General features: G+C 48.0%; 1 protein-coding gene across 1 annotated transcript; it reads left to right on the top strand.

Annotated features, from left to right (window-relative positions):
- Positions 1-14,376: 14,376 nt before the first annotated feature.
- Positions 14,377-15,192, top strand: LOC134934213 (protein PBMUCL2-like). The gene has a single exon (XM_063929700.1). The coding sequence runs from the start codon at positions 14,377-14,379 to the stop codon at positions 15,190-15,192; it is 816 nt and encodes a 271-aa protein (XP_063785770.1).
- Positions 15,193-17,602: the final 2,410 nt, after the last annotated feature.

The following is a 17,602-nucleotide window of genomic DNA, read 5'->3' as shown; positions in this document are numbered from 1 at the left end:
ACACTGAGTAACTATACACATATAATGACCACACAGCACTGTGTAATATTACTGACTGATCGCACTGCGCCATATAATAACACTGAGTAACTATACACATATAATGACCACACAGCACTGTATAATAATATTACTGACTGATCGCATTGCGCCGTGTAATAACACTGAGTAACTATACACATATAATGACCATACAGCACTGTGTAATATTACTGACTGATCACACTGCGCCGTATAATAACACTGAGTAACTATACACATATAATGACCACACAGCACTGTGTAATATTACTGACTGATCGCAGTGTGCTGTATAATAACACTGAGTAACTATACACATATAATGACCACACAGCACTGTGTAATATTACTGACTGATCGCACTGCGCCGTATAATAACACTGAGTAACTATACGCATATAATGACCACACAGCACTGTGTAATATTACTGACTGATCACACTGCGCCATATAATAACACTGAGTAACTAACTATACACATATAATGACCACACAGCACTGTATAATATTACTGACTGATCGCACTGCGCCGTGTAATAACACTGAGTAACTATACACATATAATGACCACACAGCACTGTGTAATATTACTGACTGATCACACTGCGCCATATAATAACACTGAGTAACAACTATACACATATAATGACCACACAGCACTGTGTAATATTACTGACTGATCACACTGCGCCATATAATAACACTGAGTAACAACTATACACATATAATGACCACACAGCACTGTGTAATATTACTGACTGATCGCAGTGTGCTGTATAATAACACTGAGTAACTATACACATATAATGACCACACAGCACTGTGTAATATTACTGACTGATCGCACTGCGCCGTGTAATAACACTGAGTAACTATACACATATAATGACCACACAGCACTGTGTAATATTACTGACTGATCACACTGCGCCATATAATAACACTGAGTAACTATACACATATAATGACCACACAGCACTGTATAATATTACTGACTGATCGCACTGCGCCGTGTAATAACACTGAGTAACTATACACATACAATGACCACACAGCACTGTATAATATTACTGACTGATCATAGTGCGCCGTATAATAATACACATAGAATGACCACACAGCACTGTATAATGGGATCCGGTCTCTAGGTCGACCACACTTATGTCGTCACTGTCTAGGTCGACCACGGTCAGCAGTAAGTAGGTCAACATGGTTTCTAGGTCGACAGGGACTCTAGGTCAACATGTTCTAAGTCGACATGACAAAAGATCGACATGAGTTTTTCACTTTTATTTTCATTTTTAGAACTTTTTCATACTTAACGATCCACGTGGACTACGATTAGGAATAGTAACCTGTGGCGAACGCAGCGGCAGCGGAGTGAGGCACCTTGCCCGAAGCATGGTGAGCGAAGAGAGCCATGCGAGGGGACACGGTGCCCTAATTGGCGTTCCGGTCACTCTATGGAGAAAAATACACCAAAAAAAGTGAAAAAACTCATGTCAACCTTTTGTTATGTCGACCTAGTACATGTCGACTTAGAGTCCCTGTCGACCTACTTACTGTCGATCAATAGTGGTCGACCTAGACAGTGTTGACCTAAGTCTAGTCACTCCTACATACCACACTCCTGTATAATATTACTGACTGATCGCAGTGTGCCATGTAATAACACTGAGTAACTATACACATATAATGACCACACAGCACTGTATTTAGTACCCTCTCTGCAGTCCTGCAGCCAATAGGTTAAATCCGCCACTGGTGGTGTCAGTTGAGATACATAGGTAGAAGCTCAACTTTTTGGTGCACTAACTGTTGACATGCAGTGAAATGACTAAACGCTATAATCAGTCTCATGTTATTACAATAGGTGCATGTTGTCTACTTGTCGCTATAAAAAGGTCTGCATGTGCCCAAGCCCAGGGTTGTCATCCAGAGGGAGAGTGGATGGGGGGGGGGGGGGGGGGGGGGGGGGGGGGACTGCCGGGACTGGAGTCCCAGACCCTGACATCTGAAGGGGCTTGACCAACAGCAGATTTAATAATCACACTCACAGTGCAAGCTGCTAGCACTTGTCAGAGAGTTATATGAATTAATGATCTAAGCTGTGCGATGAGTCATTCATTAATTAACTCTTCAACCTGAGCAGAGATCATGGCCCTACCAAATCTGTATCTCTGCTCCCGCCTTTGGGGAGAGGAGATGGGGGATCCTGCCTTTTTCATTTGTACTGGGCCCCACGAATTCTGATGGCAGCCCTGCCCAATACAGAGCCATAGGCGCGTGGCAAAAATATAGGGGCGTGGCATCATTGGGAAGATGCGTGGTCACAAGATAATACCAATGCATATTATGCCTCACAGTAGTGCCACTTATACACATTACGCCAGGTAGAGTTCCCTTTTATGCATTACGCCAGGTAGATCCTCCTTATACACATTACGCCAGGTAGAGTGTGTGTGCAAGTTATACTTACATTTGGCTCTGTCCTCCAGCCGGCTGTCTCTGTCCTCCTCTCCCGCCTAACAGAGTGGCTCTTCGCAGCGCAGGGCACTGTTGGTGGGCTGCGGGCGGCTCTCCCACAAGACGTGGCTGGAAGGGTGAAGGGGGAGGCAGGGGCAGAGACTGAGGCACAAGCTTCAGTGCTGCCCAGCTACCTATGTGAGAAGAGGTAGCCGGGGTGCCAATGCAGCTGAGTTCAACGTCGGCCGGGGATGCAGGAGGGCGGGCAGACGGACCCCACAGTGCGCCAGCGGTGATGGCGCAGCCGAGCGGGTGTTGCTGGTGGTCCTGTGCCCACAGTGCATATGCTCTGTGTGCCAGGTACCACTGGCACACACCTAGTTACGGCCCTGGCGCAAGCCTGTTTTTTTGTTTTTGGAGCATCACAGTGCTGTACGGCTGTATAGTACATAGCACAGGACAAATTGATTCTTTATCATATTGAATGCTGTTTATCAGAGGCTTTTATTGTTTGCACAATCATGAGGAGTTGGACAGGAAGTGAGTTTCAGAGACAAAACTCCTGGGAGGTAGAGACGAAAAATTGTCGGAGTTAGTGTGCATAGTGCCAATGAGCATTGGGGATGAAGGGGAGGCAACTCTGCTTGCAATAACATTTATTATGGCTTTCTTGACCAGTGAAATAATGGTAGGGCCAAGCAGGTCTGTGGGCACAAATGTATTGAGAGGCACCATTGTAATGTCAGGTAACATTGTGCTGTGCAAGATTCACAAGTACAAGCCGGACCACCTGAGTAAAGGTAGGTGGGTACAATTGAGGAGGCACCCATACTGTAACTGGTCATTTGCCAAGTGATGGTAGTCCACATGAACTAGCCTGTGAAGACAACACAATCTGCCCACAGCAACTGGGAGCATGCACCAGCCCAACAAATACAGAAGGGTGAGGATCGGCGCATGGGGGTGTACAAGGTGGTGAGAAGGCAGCGATGCTCTTCCATGGTGCCCTAGTTCTGGTCTACACTAGGGGAACTACACGTATCCATAGTAGAGAAGAGTTCCCACATGAAAACCTTATTCACACAAGTGCAAGGCCTGGGGAAAGGAGAATGCACCCTTGCTGACCAAAGATACTCACCAGAAAACTTAGAGATACATAGGAGGCTGTGAAGATGAATTGCATGAGCAAGAGTGGACTGTTGTGGGGAACATAAGGAAGGAGCTGATGTGTTAGTGAGGGTTGGGAACAAATGGTTGCAGTTATCATGTTTACAATTATCATGTCTACATGGATGATATGGTTACATTATGAACTGTCAACAAACATTCCCTGGTGGTCTAGCAGTGTCTTACCTTGTCCTGGCGGCTGCAGCAGCTCCAGCATCTCATGGGTCCAAGTGGTTACGCAGGGCCGGATTAAGGGAGGGGCGATAGGGGCAGTCATCACAGGGCCCCTACACATCACGGGCCCTCACGCAGTGGTACGTGAAGTTAAGGGATCTCCCTACGGTGGCTCCAGCGTCCGCCAAGGAGCTCATGCGTGTATAATGTGACTCGCTGGATAGGGAACTACAATCCCGCAAAACACTTACTGTGATCTGGCTGGATATGCTGTTGGTGCTCTCAACCGGCGATCATAATACTGACGCCGAAATCCCGATTTGCTGCCACAATCCAGACGTCAGCAATGCCGACGAGGGAGGGAATCCTGGTGTCAAAATCCCGATGATGGAAATCCCGATCGTCCTCTCAGTGGGAGGCGTGGGAGGTTTAGGCATTAGAAGGGGGGTTAGGGTAGGGTTAGGGTGTAGGGACGGGAAGGTTAGGGTTAGGTACTGGGGAGGGAGGATTAGGCATCAAGCAGGGAGGGTTAGGTTAAGGCAGCGGGGAAGGGAGGGTTAGGCATTAAGAGTAGACCGAGAGACAATGGTGGATGATGCTTGTCATGGGAGGGAGCTTGGTTTTCTGAAAGGGTGCAAGAAAAGTGTTTGGATTGGACAGGGAACATAAGAAGATAAGGCAGCTCATTGCCTTTTCTTGCAGTGGGTGGAGTATATGACAGAATGGTATTAGAGTGACTTGCAGGCGCTACTATTGGTTCAATGGGTTCGGGGTTACACAAGGTCGCATTGGACTTGTTTAACTACTGGAAGCCCTAGAAACCATAGTTCCAGTGTTCACAATGGGAGGGGCTTTGGTCTTCATGGAAAGGTCATAGGAACTATGCACAAGAAATAGTGATGGCGTGGAGCCTGTAGCAGTGTGCACAATCATCGTGGGAAAGCCAGTCCCCAAAAGCCATTGAGGGGGCTGTATGTGCCAGGCGCGGGCTTACCGGACTTGCTGTGCTTTCATGATGGGCAGAGCATGATCGAGTGGTTGAATTGGTAGTGTAAAATCGAGCTACTGTAAACTGAAGTTTAGTGGGTGGGTTGAGCTTCCACATGCAGTAGACATTCAGCTGCCATGGCCATATGCAAAAGTGCATGCAGATGCACCGGACCCAGGATTAGCCTTATGGCGAGGAGTCAGGGGTGACATTGTGCATTCAGAATTTTAAATGGGAGTGTTTTCAATCGGATGCAGTCATCATCATCATCATCATCATCATCATCATCATCAGTGTGTACCTACACCAGGGTTATAGCACTCTCAACTCAGAGCTCTTAGCTGCATGACACACCCACACCACGCCCTTAGTGTTCTGTGACTGCATCTGCACCATCACTGCCCGTGTTTGCACACTCATTCCAGCACCCGGCCAGCATAACGGCAAATCATGTTAACGTAAATAAGGCCCAACATCATACTTCCCTTCTTTGCCGGAAAATCTAGGAGACTTCTGAATCTTGCATGGCTTGCCTGGGCTCTGGGAAGAGTAGGCAGGTCTCACTGAATCCATCCCTGCGCCTGCTGACTATCCACTTCATGATAAAGTGGGCAGTCTGGGAGGCTTGATGACGTGATTTGTCATCATGGCCTGTACCCTGCTTTACCAAACTGGGAATCATGTATAGTGGGGTTAGGCTACTGTGAGACAATCATGGAAGGCAGAACACACCCTTGTGGTTGAATTGGTAATATGGTAACCTTGCATGCCGGATTTCTCCTGTGTTGTTCCTTCTTGGTTGCTGAATAAAGCTGTCACCATTATTAGCCTATACTTGCCTGCTAATCAGCCACAGTGGAAGACCCGATAGGGTGAATCAGAGCCGTAAGGAGGGTGGTGCGGCCTGTGCCATCGCACAAGGGGCAGAATCCACCCCTGCTCACCGTCTGCTACAGTATAGCCTCCTGACTACTGCACCTTGTGGAGAGAGTCATCATGATGTCTCCCACAGTGCTGTGTGAGGAGTCATAGGGACCTGTAGAGCTGGTTAGTGTGTCCTGAGGAAGCATGGATCCTTGCCCAAGTTACCCTGTTACAGAGATCCTGTACATCCAACCTCTGGGGCGTGAATTTATGATAGTATGCGATCATATAATCTCCAGTTCATAGACTTATAAAGGGGAAAAGGAAGCACAAGGAAGATTATTTTAAGAAATGTATTTCTTTATACCAGTGGTGTTTGTCTTTTACTACTTGCCTGGCATGGTCACATCTGATGCGATTAGTCACAAGCCCAATGTGTGGCTGCAGGTAGAGAATCTTCCTGCAGTTGCCACTCCAAAAAGGACCTCTAATCCCCCTGCTTCCTTATTTCCTCCCCCTGTTCTTGCCATGCTGCCAATCAAAGCTTATGGGTCAGCCTGGCAAACAAACCCCCCCCCCCCCCCCCCCCCCACTCCCCCAGTGTCTGCAGACATTAGCAGCAGCAGGAGAGTTGTGAAAAAGCAGCTCCTTACCTTTCCTCTGGACCCCAGGAGCTACAGAGATAAGCAGAGGCGCCAAAAAAGTGAAGTTGCGATAATCACAATGTTCTGCCCATCATTTTTTATACAGATGTTCCAAAAAAATTTTTTTTTTATTTTTTTTATATAAAATTGTGTTAGATATATTTTAAACAAGTGTTTTTAACCTAATTCAGTCGTAAAAAAAATCCGACAATTTCTGGGCGGTTTGTTTTTTGAAAAATATTAGCCAGTTAAGTGGTTATGTACCATTAATTATATTTCTATTTTATTTTATTTTTTGTTCATTGTAAACTCACAGCGACTGCACCCAAAATTAGTGCCGCTGCATAAATCTGCTTAGCGACAGCATTGTTACTATTTGCCCTTGTAGTAATGTAGACGTGCTGTAATTGCCATTTACTGACACAGAGAATGATTCAGAGAAGTAGGCAAATGCACTCACAGCTGGGAATATGTACGGAGCAGCTGTGCGGATATATGCAAACGTGGCTGCTGCCTGGATTTGTACTGAGAATCCCAGTGGCTGCATACAAAGGGCCTAATTCAGACCTGATCGTAGCGCACGGCTACGATCATACTCAGAAATGCAGGGGGGACGCCAAGCACAGGCTAGTCCGCCCCGCATGTCAGGCACAGCCCCGTCACACAAGTACAAAAGCATCGTACAGCGGCGATGCTTTTGTACTGGAAGAGTAGCTCCCAGCTGGTCCGCAGCGGCTGCGCGTGACGTCACGCAGCCGCCGCGGCCTGGTCTGGGCACGCCTGCATTGCCCAGACTGCGCCCCCTAAACCGCATCCAAACGCCACATCCCGCCTCCTCCCGCCTAGCGGCCGCAGCCGGACGCCACCATCCCGCCTCCTCCCACCCAGCGACCGCCTCTGCCTGTCAATCAGGCAGAGGCTATCGCAGGGCTAAGACAGCCGTCGGCTGTCTACCATGCGCCGGTGCACTGCGGCGCCGGAGCATGCGCATTTCAGAACCGATCGGCTGCTGTGCGAAAATGCACAGCACCGATCAGGTCTGAATTAAGCCCAAAGCCACAACCACAAACCGTCCCTGACTGTCAATCACTGTCGTGCCGACCAATCGGCTGATCCAGGTAAGTATACACACGAACCAATTGGCCACTCAACGTGTCAGTTAGGACACCCAGCTGGTCAGGCATTTGCCCACGCAGAAAGCGGACCGCCATACACACAGCCAGATGCACCAGTATATATGAAGATATATTGGCCATTGGCTGTGCTGCATAGTCGATGCGATATGTCTGTGAATGATGTCATATCGGGGGTACAGACTGACTCGCTTGCGATATATCGGCTGTGTGTACATCCAGCTATAGATGGTATACAGTATTTTGTCAACATTCATCTTATCAACATTGTTGACATGTCGGCATGATTAGAATGTTGGCAAATGATAGAAGCAAACCCAATTTTTTGCGTAGACCACTGATAATCGGGCAAAGGCCCAAAAAATTGGGTTTGCTTCTATCTCTGAATCAGACCAACAGCTCTCAGATGCAAAATGTGATCGGAAGTCACAGCAATTAATTAGTCACTGGCTTTCTTTGGGGTATATGTACTAAGGTGTGAGTTTTTTTTAAGAAGTGGAGCTGTTGCCCATAGCAACCAATCAGGTTCAAACTATTATCTTCTAGAAGCAGCTAGATAAATGTTAAGTGGAATCTGATTGGTTGCTATGGGTAACATCTCCACTTCTAAAAAAAACTCACACCTTAGTAAATATGCCTCTTTGTATCACAATACACAGATACAACGGGAAGTGCTCACTGCGATTCTGTACAAATATCCCACTAATGAGCCCACCCTGCTTCTCAAGTAACCCAACTTCCATAACATTAACCAGACACTTTATTTAGTAAATCGCGATGACATAAGCGTGGGACATAACATTCTATTCATGTGATGCAGGCAACAAGCCTGTGTACGGCTGTAATGCAGTAATTATGCCGAGCGTCTGCACAGATGGTGAACAGGTGACGTTTCTGTCAGGGAAGAGGTGAATTCTCCTGGAGAAATCACAGCGTTTGTTGTGTCACTCGGCGGAATAGCTGTGGGAATTGCAGAGCGCGTGCTGAGGGCGGCGAGGGGGTGTCAGGAGAGGGATAATCTCTGCAATTATTGCATTTTGTGTGACATGTTGAAGCCTGACGTCTCCTCTCCCCGGTGGCTGAACAGCCAGGATCTGTGCTGCTACATGCCAGCTGTATATACAAATCTCTGCAAGGCCGCCATTAAGCCCATGCTCAGAGCTGGAAGGAATTAAGTAATAAGCAACTTCTTACTATCAGGATTTTCATGGGAAAATAAAAATCTATCTATCTATCTATCTATCTGTCTATCTATCTATCTATCTATCTATCTATCTATCTATCTATCTATCTATCTATCTATCTATCTATCCTAGCTGCCAGCGTGTCAAAATGACGAAATGTCATTGGCTGTGCGTGCCCGAACTGAGCAATACTTGAATTGCTTCCATAGGCGTGCGCAGAACATTTTATTAGGGGGTGCATGATTGGAGTGGCATGCCTAGCACCACCCACTGGGCATGTCTTGCACCGTATATTAGCAAGATGAGGGAGACAAGTATGTAACCTGCATACGGATTACAAGTCCATATATATATATATATATATACACACACACACACACACACACACACACACACACACACACACACACACACACACACACACACACACACACACACACACACACATATACTATGTATAACTGGTGTCCCTTTCACATTATAGCACACAGTATGAGCCAAAATTCACATTACAGCACACGGTATGAGCCGAAATTCACATTATAGCACACGGTATGAGCCAAAATTCACATTATAGCACACGGTATGAGCCAAAATTCACATTATAGCACACGGTAAGAGCCGAAATTCACATTATAGCACACGGTATGAGCCGAAATTCACATTATAGCACACGGTATGAGCCGAAATTCACGTTATAGCACACGGTAAGAGCCGAAATTCACATTATAGCACACGGTATGAGCCGAAATTCACATTATAGCACACGGTATGAGCCGAAATTCACGTTATAGCACACGGTATGAGCCGAAATTCACATTAAAGTACATAGAATGAGCCGAAATTCACATTATAACACACAGAATAAGCCGAAATACATATTATAGCACACGGAATAAGCCAAAATTCACATTATAGCACACTGAATGAGCCGAAATTCACATTATAGTACATAGAATGAGCCGAAATTCACATTATTGCACACAGAATGAGCTGAAATTCAAATTATGACACATGGAATAAGACGAAATTCAGGGAGCGTGACAGCAGGGACATAGGGACAGCGAGAGTGACAGAAGGGACAGGGAGAGTGACACAGACAGGGAGAGTGACAGCAGGGACAGGGAGAGTGACAGAAGGGACAAGGAGAGTGACAGAGAGAGGGACAGCAAGGGCATACAGTAGGGACTAGGGAGAGAGTAAAGCGGCAGGGCAAGATTACCTATTTAGCAGTGGCAGTGCTGAGGATGCTGTGATCTGTGGTGGATGAGGAGGCTGTCTGCATGGTGCAGAGAAGGACTAAGGGCAGTGGCGGTGTACTGAAGGAGACAGAGGGCGGCGGTGCAAGGAGGAGGAGGCTGTGGTTGGCGGCACTGCGGCTCCTATGAGCGCTGCGCAACTATATCAAATCTGCCGCTGACGGCAGTCAATCAGGAGCGGCATATCAGGAGCCTGCCTAGGACTATTATTCATAATGTGAGTGTTCAGACTTGATGACCACTCACTCACTGTGTGCACCAGGGAAAAAGAGAGGGATTCAGGCCAGCCAAGGGGTGGGGGGATAAAATTCTGTATAAAAAGATAAAGGGTTATTACCTTATGCTAATTATATATATATATAGATAGATAGATAGATAGATAGATAGATAGATAGATCTATAATTAGCATAAGGTAATAACCCTTTATCTTTTTATACAGAATTTTATCCCCCCACCCCTTGGCTGGCCTGAATCCCTCTCTTTTTCCCTGGTGCACACAGTGAGTGAGTGGTCATCAAGTCTGAACACTCACATTATGAATAATAGTCCTAGGCCGGCTCCAGTCTACGCCTGTGTTTTGCTGTTGAAAATGGCAGAGCTGGGCACACATGAGTGACTGGAGAGACTGACTGAGCACGGGCGTAAAGTACTACAGCGCAGGGAGGCCGGGGAGGGCGCGCGGTGTGACGTTAGTATGTCACATCGTGAGGCAGACAGTCGGATCATGACGGCGGGTGGGCTGGGCTGTGCGGCCAGCCACCCACCCACAACGTAGCTGACAGCTGTGAGTCTAAGCGGTGGAGTGGGAGGAGGTGACCGTGTGACAGCCCAGGCAGCGATGCAGGTGATCCGATCATCGCTATCAGTGTGCTGCTGTAGTAGCACTGCTACAACAGCAGCACACAGACAGCGATGATCGGATCACAGGCATGATGTGCGGGGGGTGCCGGACATTAGGGGGTGCCTGTGCGCACCAGGCACCCCCCGTGCGCACGCCTATGATTGCTTCACTGAGCGCCATCTAGTTGCCGCTGGCATGCAAAACACTTGAATTCCTCCCATAGAGGTGAGGAGCAGTATTAGACTTTTACTATATAGGATATATATGTATATATATTTAAGTAAAGGAAAAAAAGGCTTCAATAAGTGACAGCACTGAGGGGCCACACAAATATACATGAGGGCCACAACTGCCGACCCATCCACTTGATATAAAATGTCATGATTCTGATTTTGCCGCGCAGTTTGCATAGCAGGTAACAGGGAATAATAAAACTTTGCATTGCTGATATACTGTATGGACAGTTTCCGAGAGCTCTGGTATACAGTATTTTGTCAACATTCATCTTATCAACATTGTTGACATGTCGGCATGATTAGAATGTTGGCAAATGATTCCTGGTGTTCACCTGGTGATACGGCAGGTCCAGCAGCGCTAACGGTGTCTTCCGAGCCTGGGAATGATGTCATAATGACTAAAGGGCCCCATACACTAGAGCGACCACATGTCGGAGGCGATCGCAGGCGATCACCCCTGCAGCCTCCCGGGGGGCAGGATCGGCCAAGATACATCATATGCTGCCCTTTTGCATCCGATGTATCCTGGGCGATCCCAGCCATGCCTCCAGGTCGGACCTGATTGAATGTGCAGCACAATCAATCTGGAGGATCCGATCCAATGCTCACGGGAGCGCGCATCGGAACGGATTGGGTTGGATCGGAAGCACATCAAAAATGCCCAATTTCATCCAATATATCGGTCCGAATGCCCGAAATCGGCTGAAATTGGACATTAACGCTCTAGTGTATGGGACCCTTTACAGCAGGTCCTGTGGCGCTTCCAGACATGATTACTGCTAACTCCTCCTAGTGCCTAAACCTCCCCTCCAGTTGCTTAACCCAGGTGTCGGCAACCCCTGGCACTTCAGCTGCTGTGGAACTACACAGCTCAGCATGCCCTGACACAGTTCTGCTGTTAGGGAATGCTAACATGGTGGCATGGCATGCTGGGATGTGTAGTTAAACAGCATCTGGAGTGCCACAGGTCGTCTAACCCTCGCCTAAGCATAACCCTTGACTACCGCACTGTAACCCTAACCCTCCGGTTCCTGCTGAATGTTGAGATTTCACCTGTCAACATTTTACATATCGTTATTGTGAACATATTGGCAACCTTGCTGACATCATAACTATGATTGTACATTTTGGCATTATTATTACAGGTCTGATGCAGAGATGGACGCAAAGCAAACCCGATTTTTCTGCAGTTAAGCAATCATCAGTAGTTTGTACATGTGGCTAAGTCCAAAGACACCCCAAGACCCTTCCATGACTATCCCAGGAAACCCCCACGACACTTCCATGGCTATCCCAGGAAACTCCCAATACACTTCCATGACTATCCCAGGAAACTCCCACGACACTTCCATGGCTATCCCTGGAAACTCCCAAGACACTTCCATGACTATCCCAGGAAACCTCCATGACATTTCCATGGCTATCCCTGGAAACTCCCAAGACACTTCCATGGCTATCCCAGGAAACCCCCACGACACTTCCATGGCTATCCCAGGAAACTCCCAAGACACTTCCATGACTATCCCTGGAAACTCCCAAGACACTTCCATGACTATCCCAGGACACCCCCAAGACACTTCCATGACTATCCCAGGACACCCCCAAGACACTTCCATGGCTATCCCAGGAAACTCCCAAGGCACTTCCATGACTATCTCAGGACATCCCCAAGACACTTCCATGACTATCTTAGGAATCCCCCACGACACTTCCATGGCTATCCCAGGAAACTCCCAAGACATTTCCATGACTATCCCAGGAAACCCCCACGACACTTCCATGGCTATCCCAGGAAACTCCCAAGACACTTCCATGACTATCCCAGGAAACCCCCACGACACTTCCATGGCTATCCCAGGAAACTCCCAAGACACTTCCATGACTATCCCAGGAAACCCCCACGACACTTCCATGGCTATCCCAGGAAACTCCCAAGACACTTCCATGACTATCCCTGGAAACTCCCAAGACACTTCCATGACTATCCCAGGACACCCCCAAGACACTTCCATGACTATCCCAGGACACCCCCAAGACACTTCCATGGCTATCCCAGGAAACTCCCAAGACACTTCCATGACTATCTCAGGACATCCCCAAGACACTTCCATGACTATCTCAGGACACCCCCAAGACACTTCCATGGCACTCCTAGGACACTCCCAAGACACTTCCATGACTATCCCAGGACACCCCTGTAAAGATATAGGCAGGGGCTAATACTGTATTTGTGGTGTTTCAATCTTTATAGCGTTTAATGTACTTTTTATTCCTTCTGTTCCCATGCCTCTCTGTCTTGTGTCCCTATTACCCCATGTATTTGTTCATCCATTAGCCTATATATTCTGAACTATAATCTTACCCAGGTAAATACAGGTGTGCTGTGTGTGACCTGGCACCTAGTGCTGCCATGTTATGTTATTGTAGGAGGATGCCAGTCTGGTATGAGGTTATTACAGGTTATCATTGCTATGCCTATTGAGTCCATCTATGATCCTCATATGGTCACACAGGAAATACATTTGAGGACCAGGTAATGCTCTTTGAAGCTCTCCTCCACAGGGGACAATCAGGACTTAGACCAATTTCCCTGTCATTGTTCCTTCTGTTTACTTTCCTCTGTTCCATCCTGGTCACTGACAGACAACGCGGAGCCTGACCCAGCATGTGGTCAGCAGGAGAAGGCCAGCTGTGGGAGGGAGTATGGAAATACCTGAGGTGGGGTCCCACCTATCAGGAACCTGCGTCTCCTCCCCGGGTGAGCGCGGCATGATGGGCATTTGGAAGGTTTTAAAAGAGGTTGCGCAGGTCAGCTCCGCATGTTAGTCGCAGGACTCTGGCTAAGGGGTGATTCTCTGCCAGGGTACCTTGTGGAACGCATCAACAGTGCTGTGTGGACTTATGTACTTACTACTGCATGGACTAATCTGCTATCACTGCTGTGGACTCAGTGATAGTTCTGCTGTGTATACCTGTTTATCTGGAACTTCTGTGTGGAATTGCTGTGGACCTGAATCCTCTGCTGGGACTTACTATCTGGACTGCTACCTGTATACTGTTTCTGGGCTATATTTACTTCTGTTTCCTGTGAATTATCTATTCCTGTGTGCTGTGAGAAATAAACCATCACTTTGGATTCATCGGCTCTGTGTCTGAGTGATTAGAAGAACCCCGTATCTTCAAAACCCCCAAGACACTTCCATGACTATCTCAGAACATCCCCAAGACACTTCCATGACTATCTCAGGACACCCCCAAGACACTTCCATGGCACTCCGAGGACACTCCCAAGACACTTCCATGACTATCCCAGGACACTCCCAAGACACTTCCATGTCTATCCCAGGACACCCCCAAGACACTTCCATGACTATCTCAGGACACCCCAAGACACTTCCATGGCTATCCCAGGACACCCCCAAGACACTTCCATGACTATCCCAGGACACCCCCAAGACACTTCCATGGCTATCCCAGGACACCCCCAAGACACTTCCATGACTATCCCAGGACACTCCCAAGACACTTCCATGACTATCCCAGGATACCACCAAGACACTTCCATGGCTATCCCAGGAAACTCCCAAGACACTTCCATGACTATCCCAGGAAACCCCCACGACACTTCCATGGCTATCCCAGGAAACTCCCAAGACACTTCCATGACTATCCCAGGAAACCCCCACGACACTTCCATGGCACTCCTAGGACACTCCCAAGACACTTCCATGACTATCCCAGGACACCCCCAAGACACTTCCACGGCTATCCCAGGAAACTCCCAAGACACTTCCATGACTATCTCAGGACATCCCCAAGACACTTCCATGACTATCTCAGGACACCCCCAAGACACTTCCATGGCACTCCTAGGGCACTCCCAAGACACTTCCATGACTATCCCAGGAAACCCCCACGACATTTCCATGGCTATCCCAGGAAACCCCCACGACACTTCCATGGCTATCCCAGGAAACTCCCAAGACACTTCCATGACTATCCCAGGAAACCCCCACGACACTTCCATGGCTATCCCAGGAAACTCCCAAGACACTTCCATGACTATCCCTGGAAACTCCCAAGACACTTCCATGAATATCCCAGGACACCCCCAAGACACTTCCATGACTATCCCAGGACACCCCCAAGACACTTCCATGGCTATCCCAGGAAACTCCCAAGACACTTCCATGACTATCTCAGGACATCCCTAAGACACTTCCATGACTATCTCAGGACACCCCCAAGACACTTCCATGGCACTCCTTGGACACTCCCAAGACACTTCCATGACTATCCCAGGACACCCCTGTAAAGATATAGGCAGGGGCTAATACTGTATTTGTGGTGTTTCAATCTTTATAGCATTTAATGTACTTTTTATTCCTTCTGTTCCCATGCCTCTCTGTCTTGTGTCCCTATTACCCCATGTATTTGTTCATCCATTAGCCTATATATTCTGAACTATAATCTTACCCAGGTAAATACAGGTGTGCTGTGTGTGACCTGGCACCTAGTGCTGCCATGTTATGTTATTGTAGGAGGATGCCAGTCTGGTATGAGGTTATTACAGGTTGGCCCTCATTCCGAGTTGATCGGTCGCAAGGCGATTTTAGCAGAGTTGCTCACGCTAAGCCTACGCCTACTGGGAGTGTATCTTAGCTTCTTAAAATTGCGACCGATGTATTCGCATTATTGCGATTACAAACTACTTAGCAGTTTCTGAGTAGCTTCAGACTTACTCGGCATCTGCGATCAGTTCAGTGCTTGTCGTTCCTGTTTTGACGTCACAAACACACCCAGCGTTCACCCAGACACTCCCCCGTTTCCCCGGCCACTCCTGCGTTTTTTCCGGAAACGGTAGCGTTTTCAGCCACACGCCCATAAAACGCCGTGTTTCCGCCCAGTAACACCCATTTCCTGTCAATCACATTACGATCGCCGGAGCGAGGAAAAAGCCGTGAGTAAAAATACTATCTTCATAGCAAAGATACTTGGCGCAGTCGCAGTGCGAATATTGCGCATGCGCACTATGCGGAATTTCACTGCGATGCGATGAAAAATACCGAGCGAACGACTCGGAATGAGGGCCCTTATCATTGCTATGCCTATTGAGTCCATCTATGATCCTCATATGGTCACACAGGAAATACATTTGAGGACCAGGTAATGCTCTTTGAAGCTCTCCTCCACAGGGGACAATCAGGACTTAAACCAATTTCCCTGTCATTGTTCCTTCTGTTTACTTTCCTCTGTTCCATCCTGGTCACTGATAGACATCGCGGAGCCTGACCCAGCATGTGGTCAGCAGGAGAAGGCCAGCTGTGGGGGGGAGTATGGAAATACCTGAGGTGGGGTCCCACCAATCAGGAACCTGCGTCTCCTCCCCGGGTGAGCGCGGCATGATGGGCATTTGGAAGGTTTTAAAAGAGGTTGCGCAGGTCAGCTCCGCATGTTAGTCGCAGGACTCTGGCTAAGGGGTGATTCTCTGCCAGGGTACCTTGTGGAACGCATCAACAGTGCTGTGTGGACTTATATGTACTTACTACTGCATGGACTAATCTGCTATCACTGCTGTGGACTCAGTGATAGTTTTGCTGTGTGTACCTGTTTATCGGGAACTTCTGTGTGGAATTGCTGTGGACCTGAATCCTCTACTGGGACTTACTATCTGGATTGCTACCTGTATACTGTTTCTGGGCTATATTTACTTCTGTTTCCTGTGAATTATCTATTCCTGTGTGCTGTGAGAAATAAACCATCACTTTGGTTTCATCGGCTCTGTGTCTGGTCTGAGTGATTAGAAGAACCCTGTATCTTCAAAACCCCCAAGACACTTCCATGGCTATCCTAGGAAACTCCCAAGACACTTCCATGACTATCTCAGAACATCCCCAAGACACTTCCATGACTATCTCAGGACACCCCCAAGACACTTCCATGGCACTCCGAGGACACTCCAAAGACACTTCCATGACTATCCCAGGACACACCCAAGACACTTCCATGTCTATCCCAGGACACCCCCAAGACACTTCCATGACTATCTCAGGACACGCCAAGACACTTCCATGGCTATCCCAGGACACCCCCAAGACACTTCCATGACTATCCCAGGACACCCCCAAGACACTTCCATGGCTATCCCAGGACACCCCCAAGACACTTCCATGACTATCCCAGGACACTCCCAAGACACTTCCATGACTATCCCAGGATACCACCAAGACACTTCCATGGCTATCCCAGGAAACTCCCAAGACACTTCCATGACTATCCCAGGAAACCCCCACGACACTTCCATGGCTATCCCAGGAAACTCCCAAGACACTTCCATGACTATCCCAGGAAACCCCCACGACACTTCCATGGCACTCCTAGGACACTCCCAAGACACTTCCATGACTATCCCAGGACACCCCCAAGACACTTCCACGGCTATCCCAGGAAACTCCCAAGACACTTCCATAATTATCTCAGGACATCCCCAAGACACTTCCATGACTATCTCAGGACACCCCCAAGACACTTCCATGGCACTCCTAGGGCACTCCCAAGACACTTCCATGACTATCCCAGGAAACCCCCAAGACATTTCCATGGCTATCCCAGGAAACTCCCAAG

Source organism: Pseudophryne corroboree, chromosome 6, assembly GCF_028390025.1.
Source record: "Pseudophryne corroboree isolate aPseCor3 chromosome 6, aPseCor3.hap2, whole genome shotgun sequence".
In the NCBI taxonomy this organism is placed as follows: Eukaryota; Metazoa; Chordata; class Amphibia; order Anura; family Myobatrachidae; genus Pseudophryne; species Pseudophryne corroboree.
The sequence above is the reverse complement of the archived record's forward strand: the minus strand, read 5'-3'. Positions and strand labels throughout refer to the sequence as shown.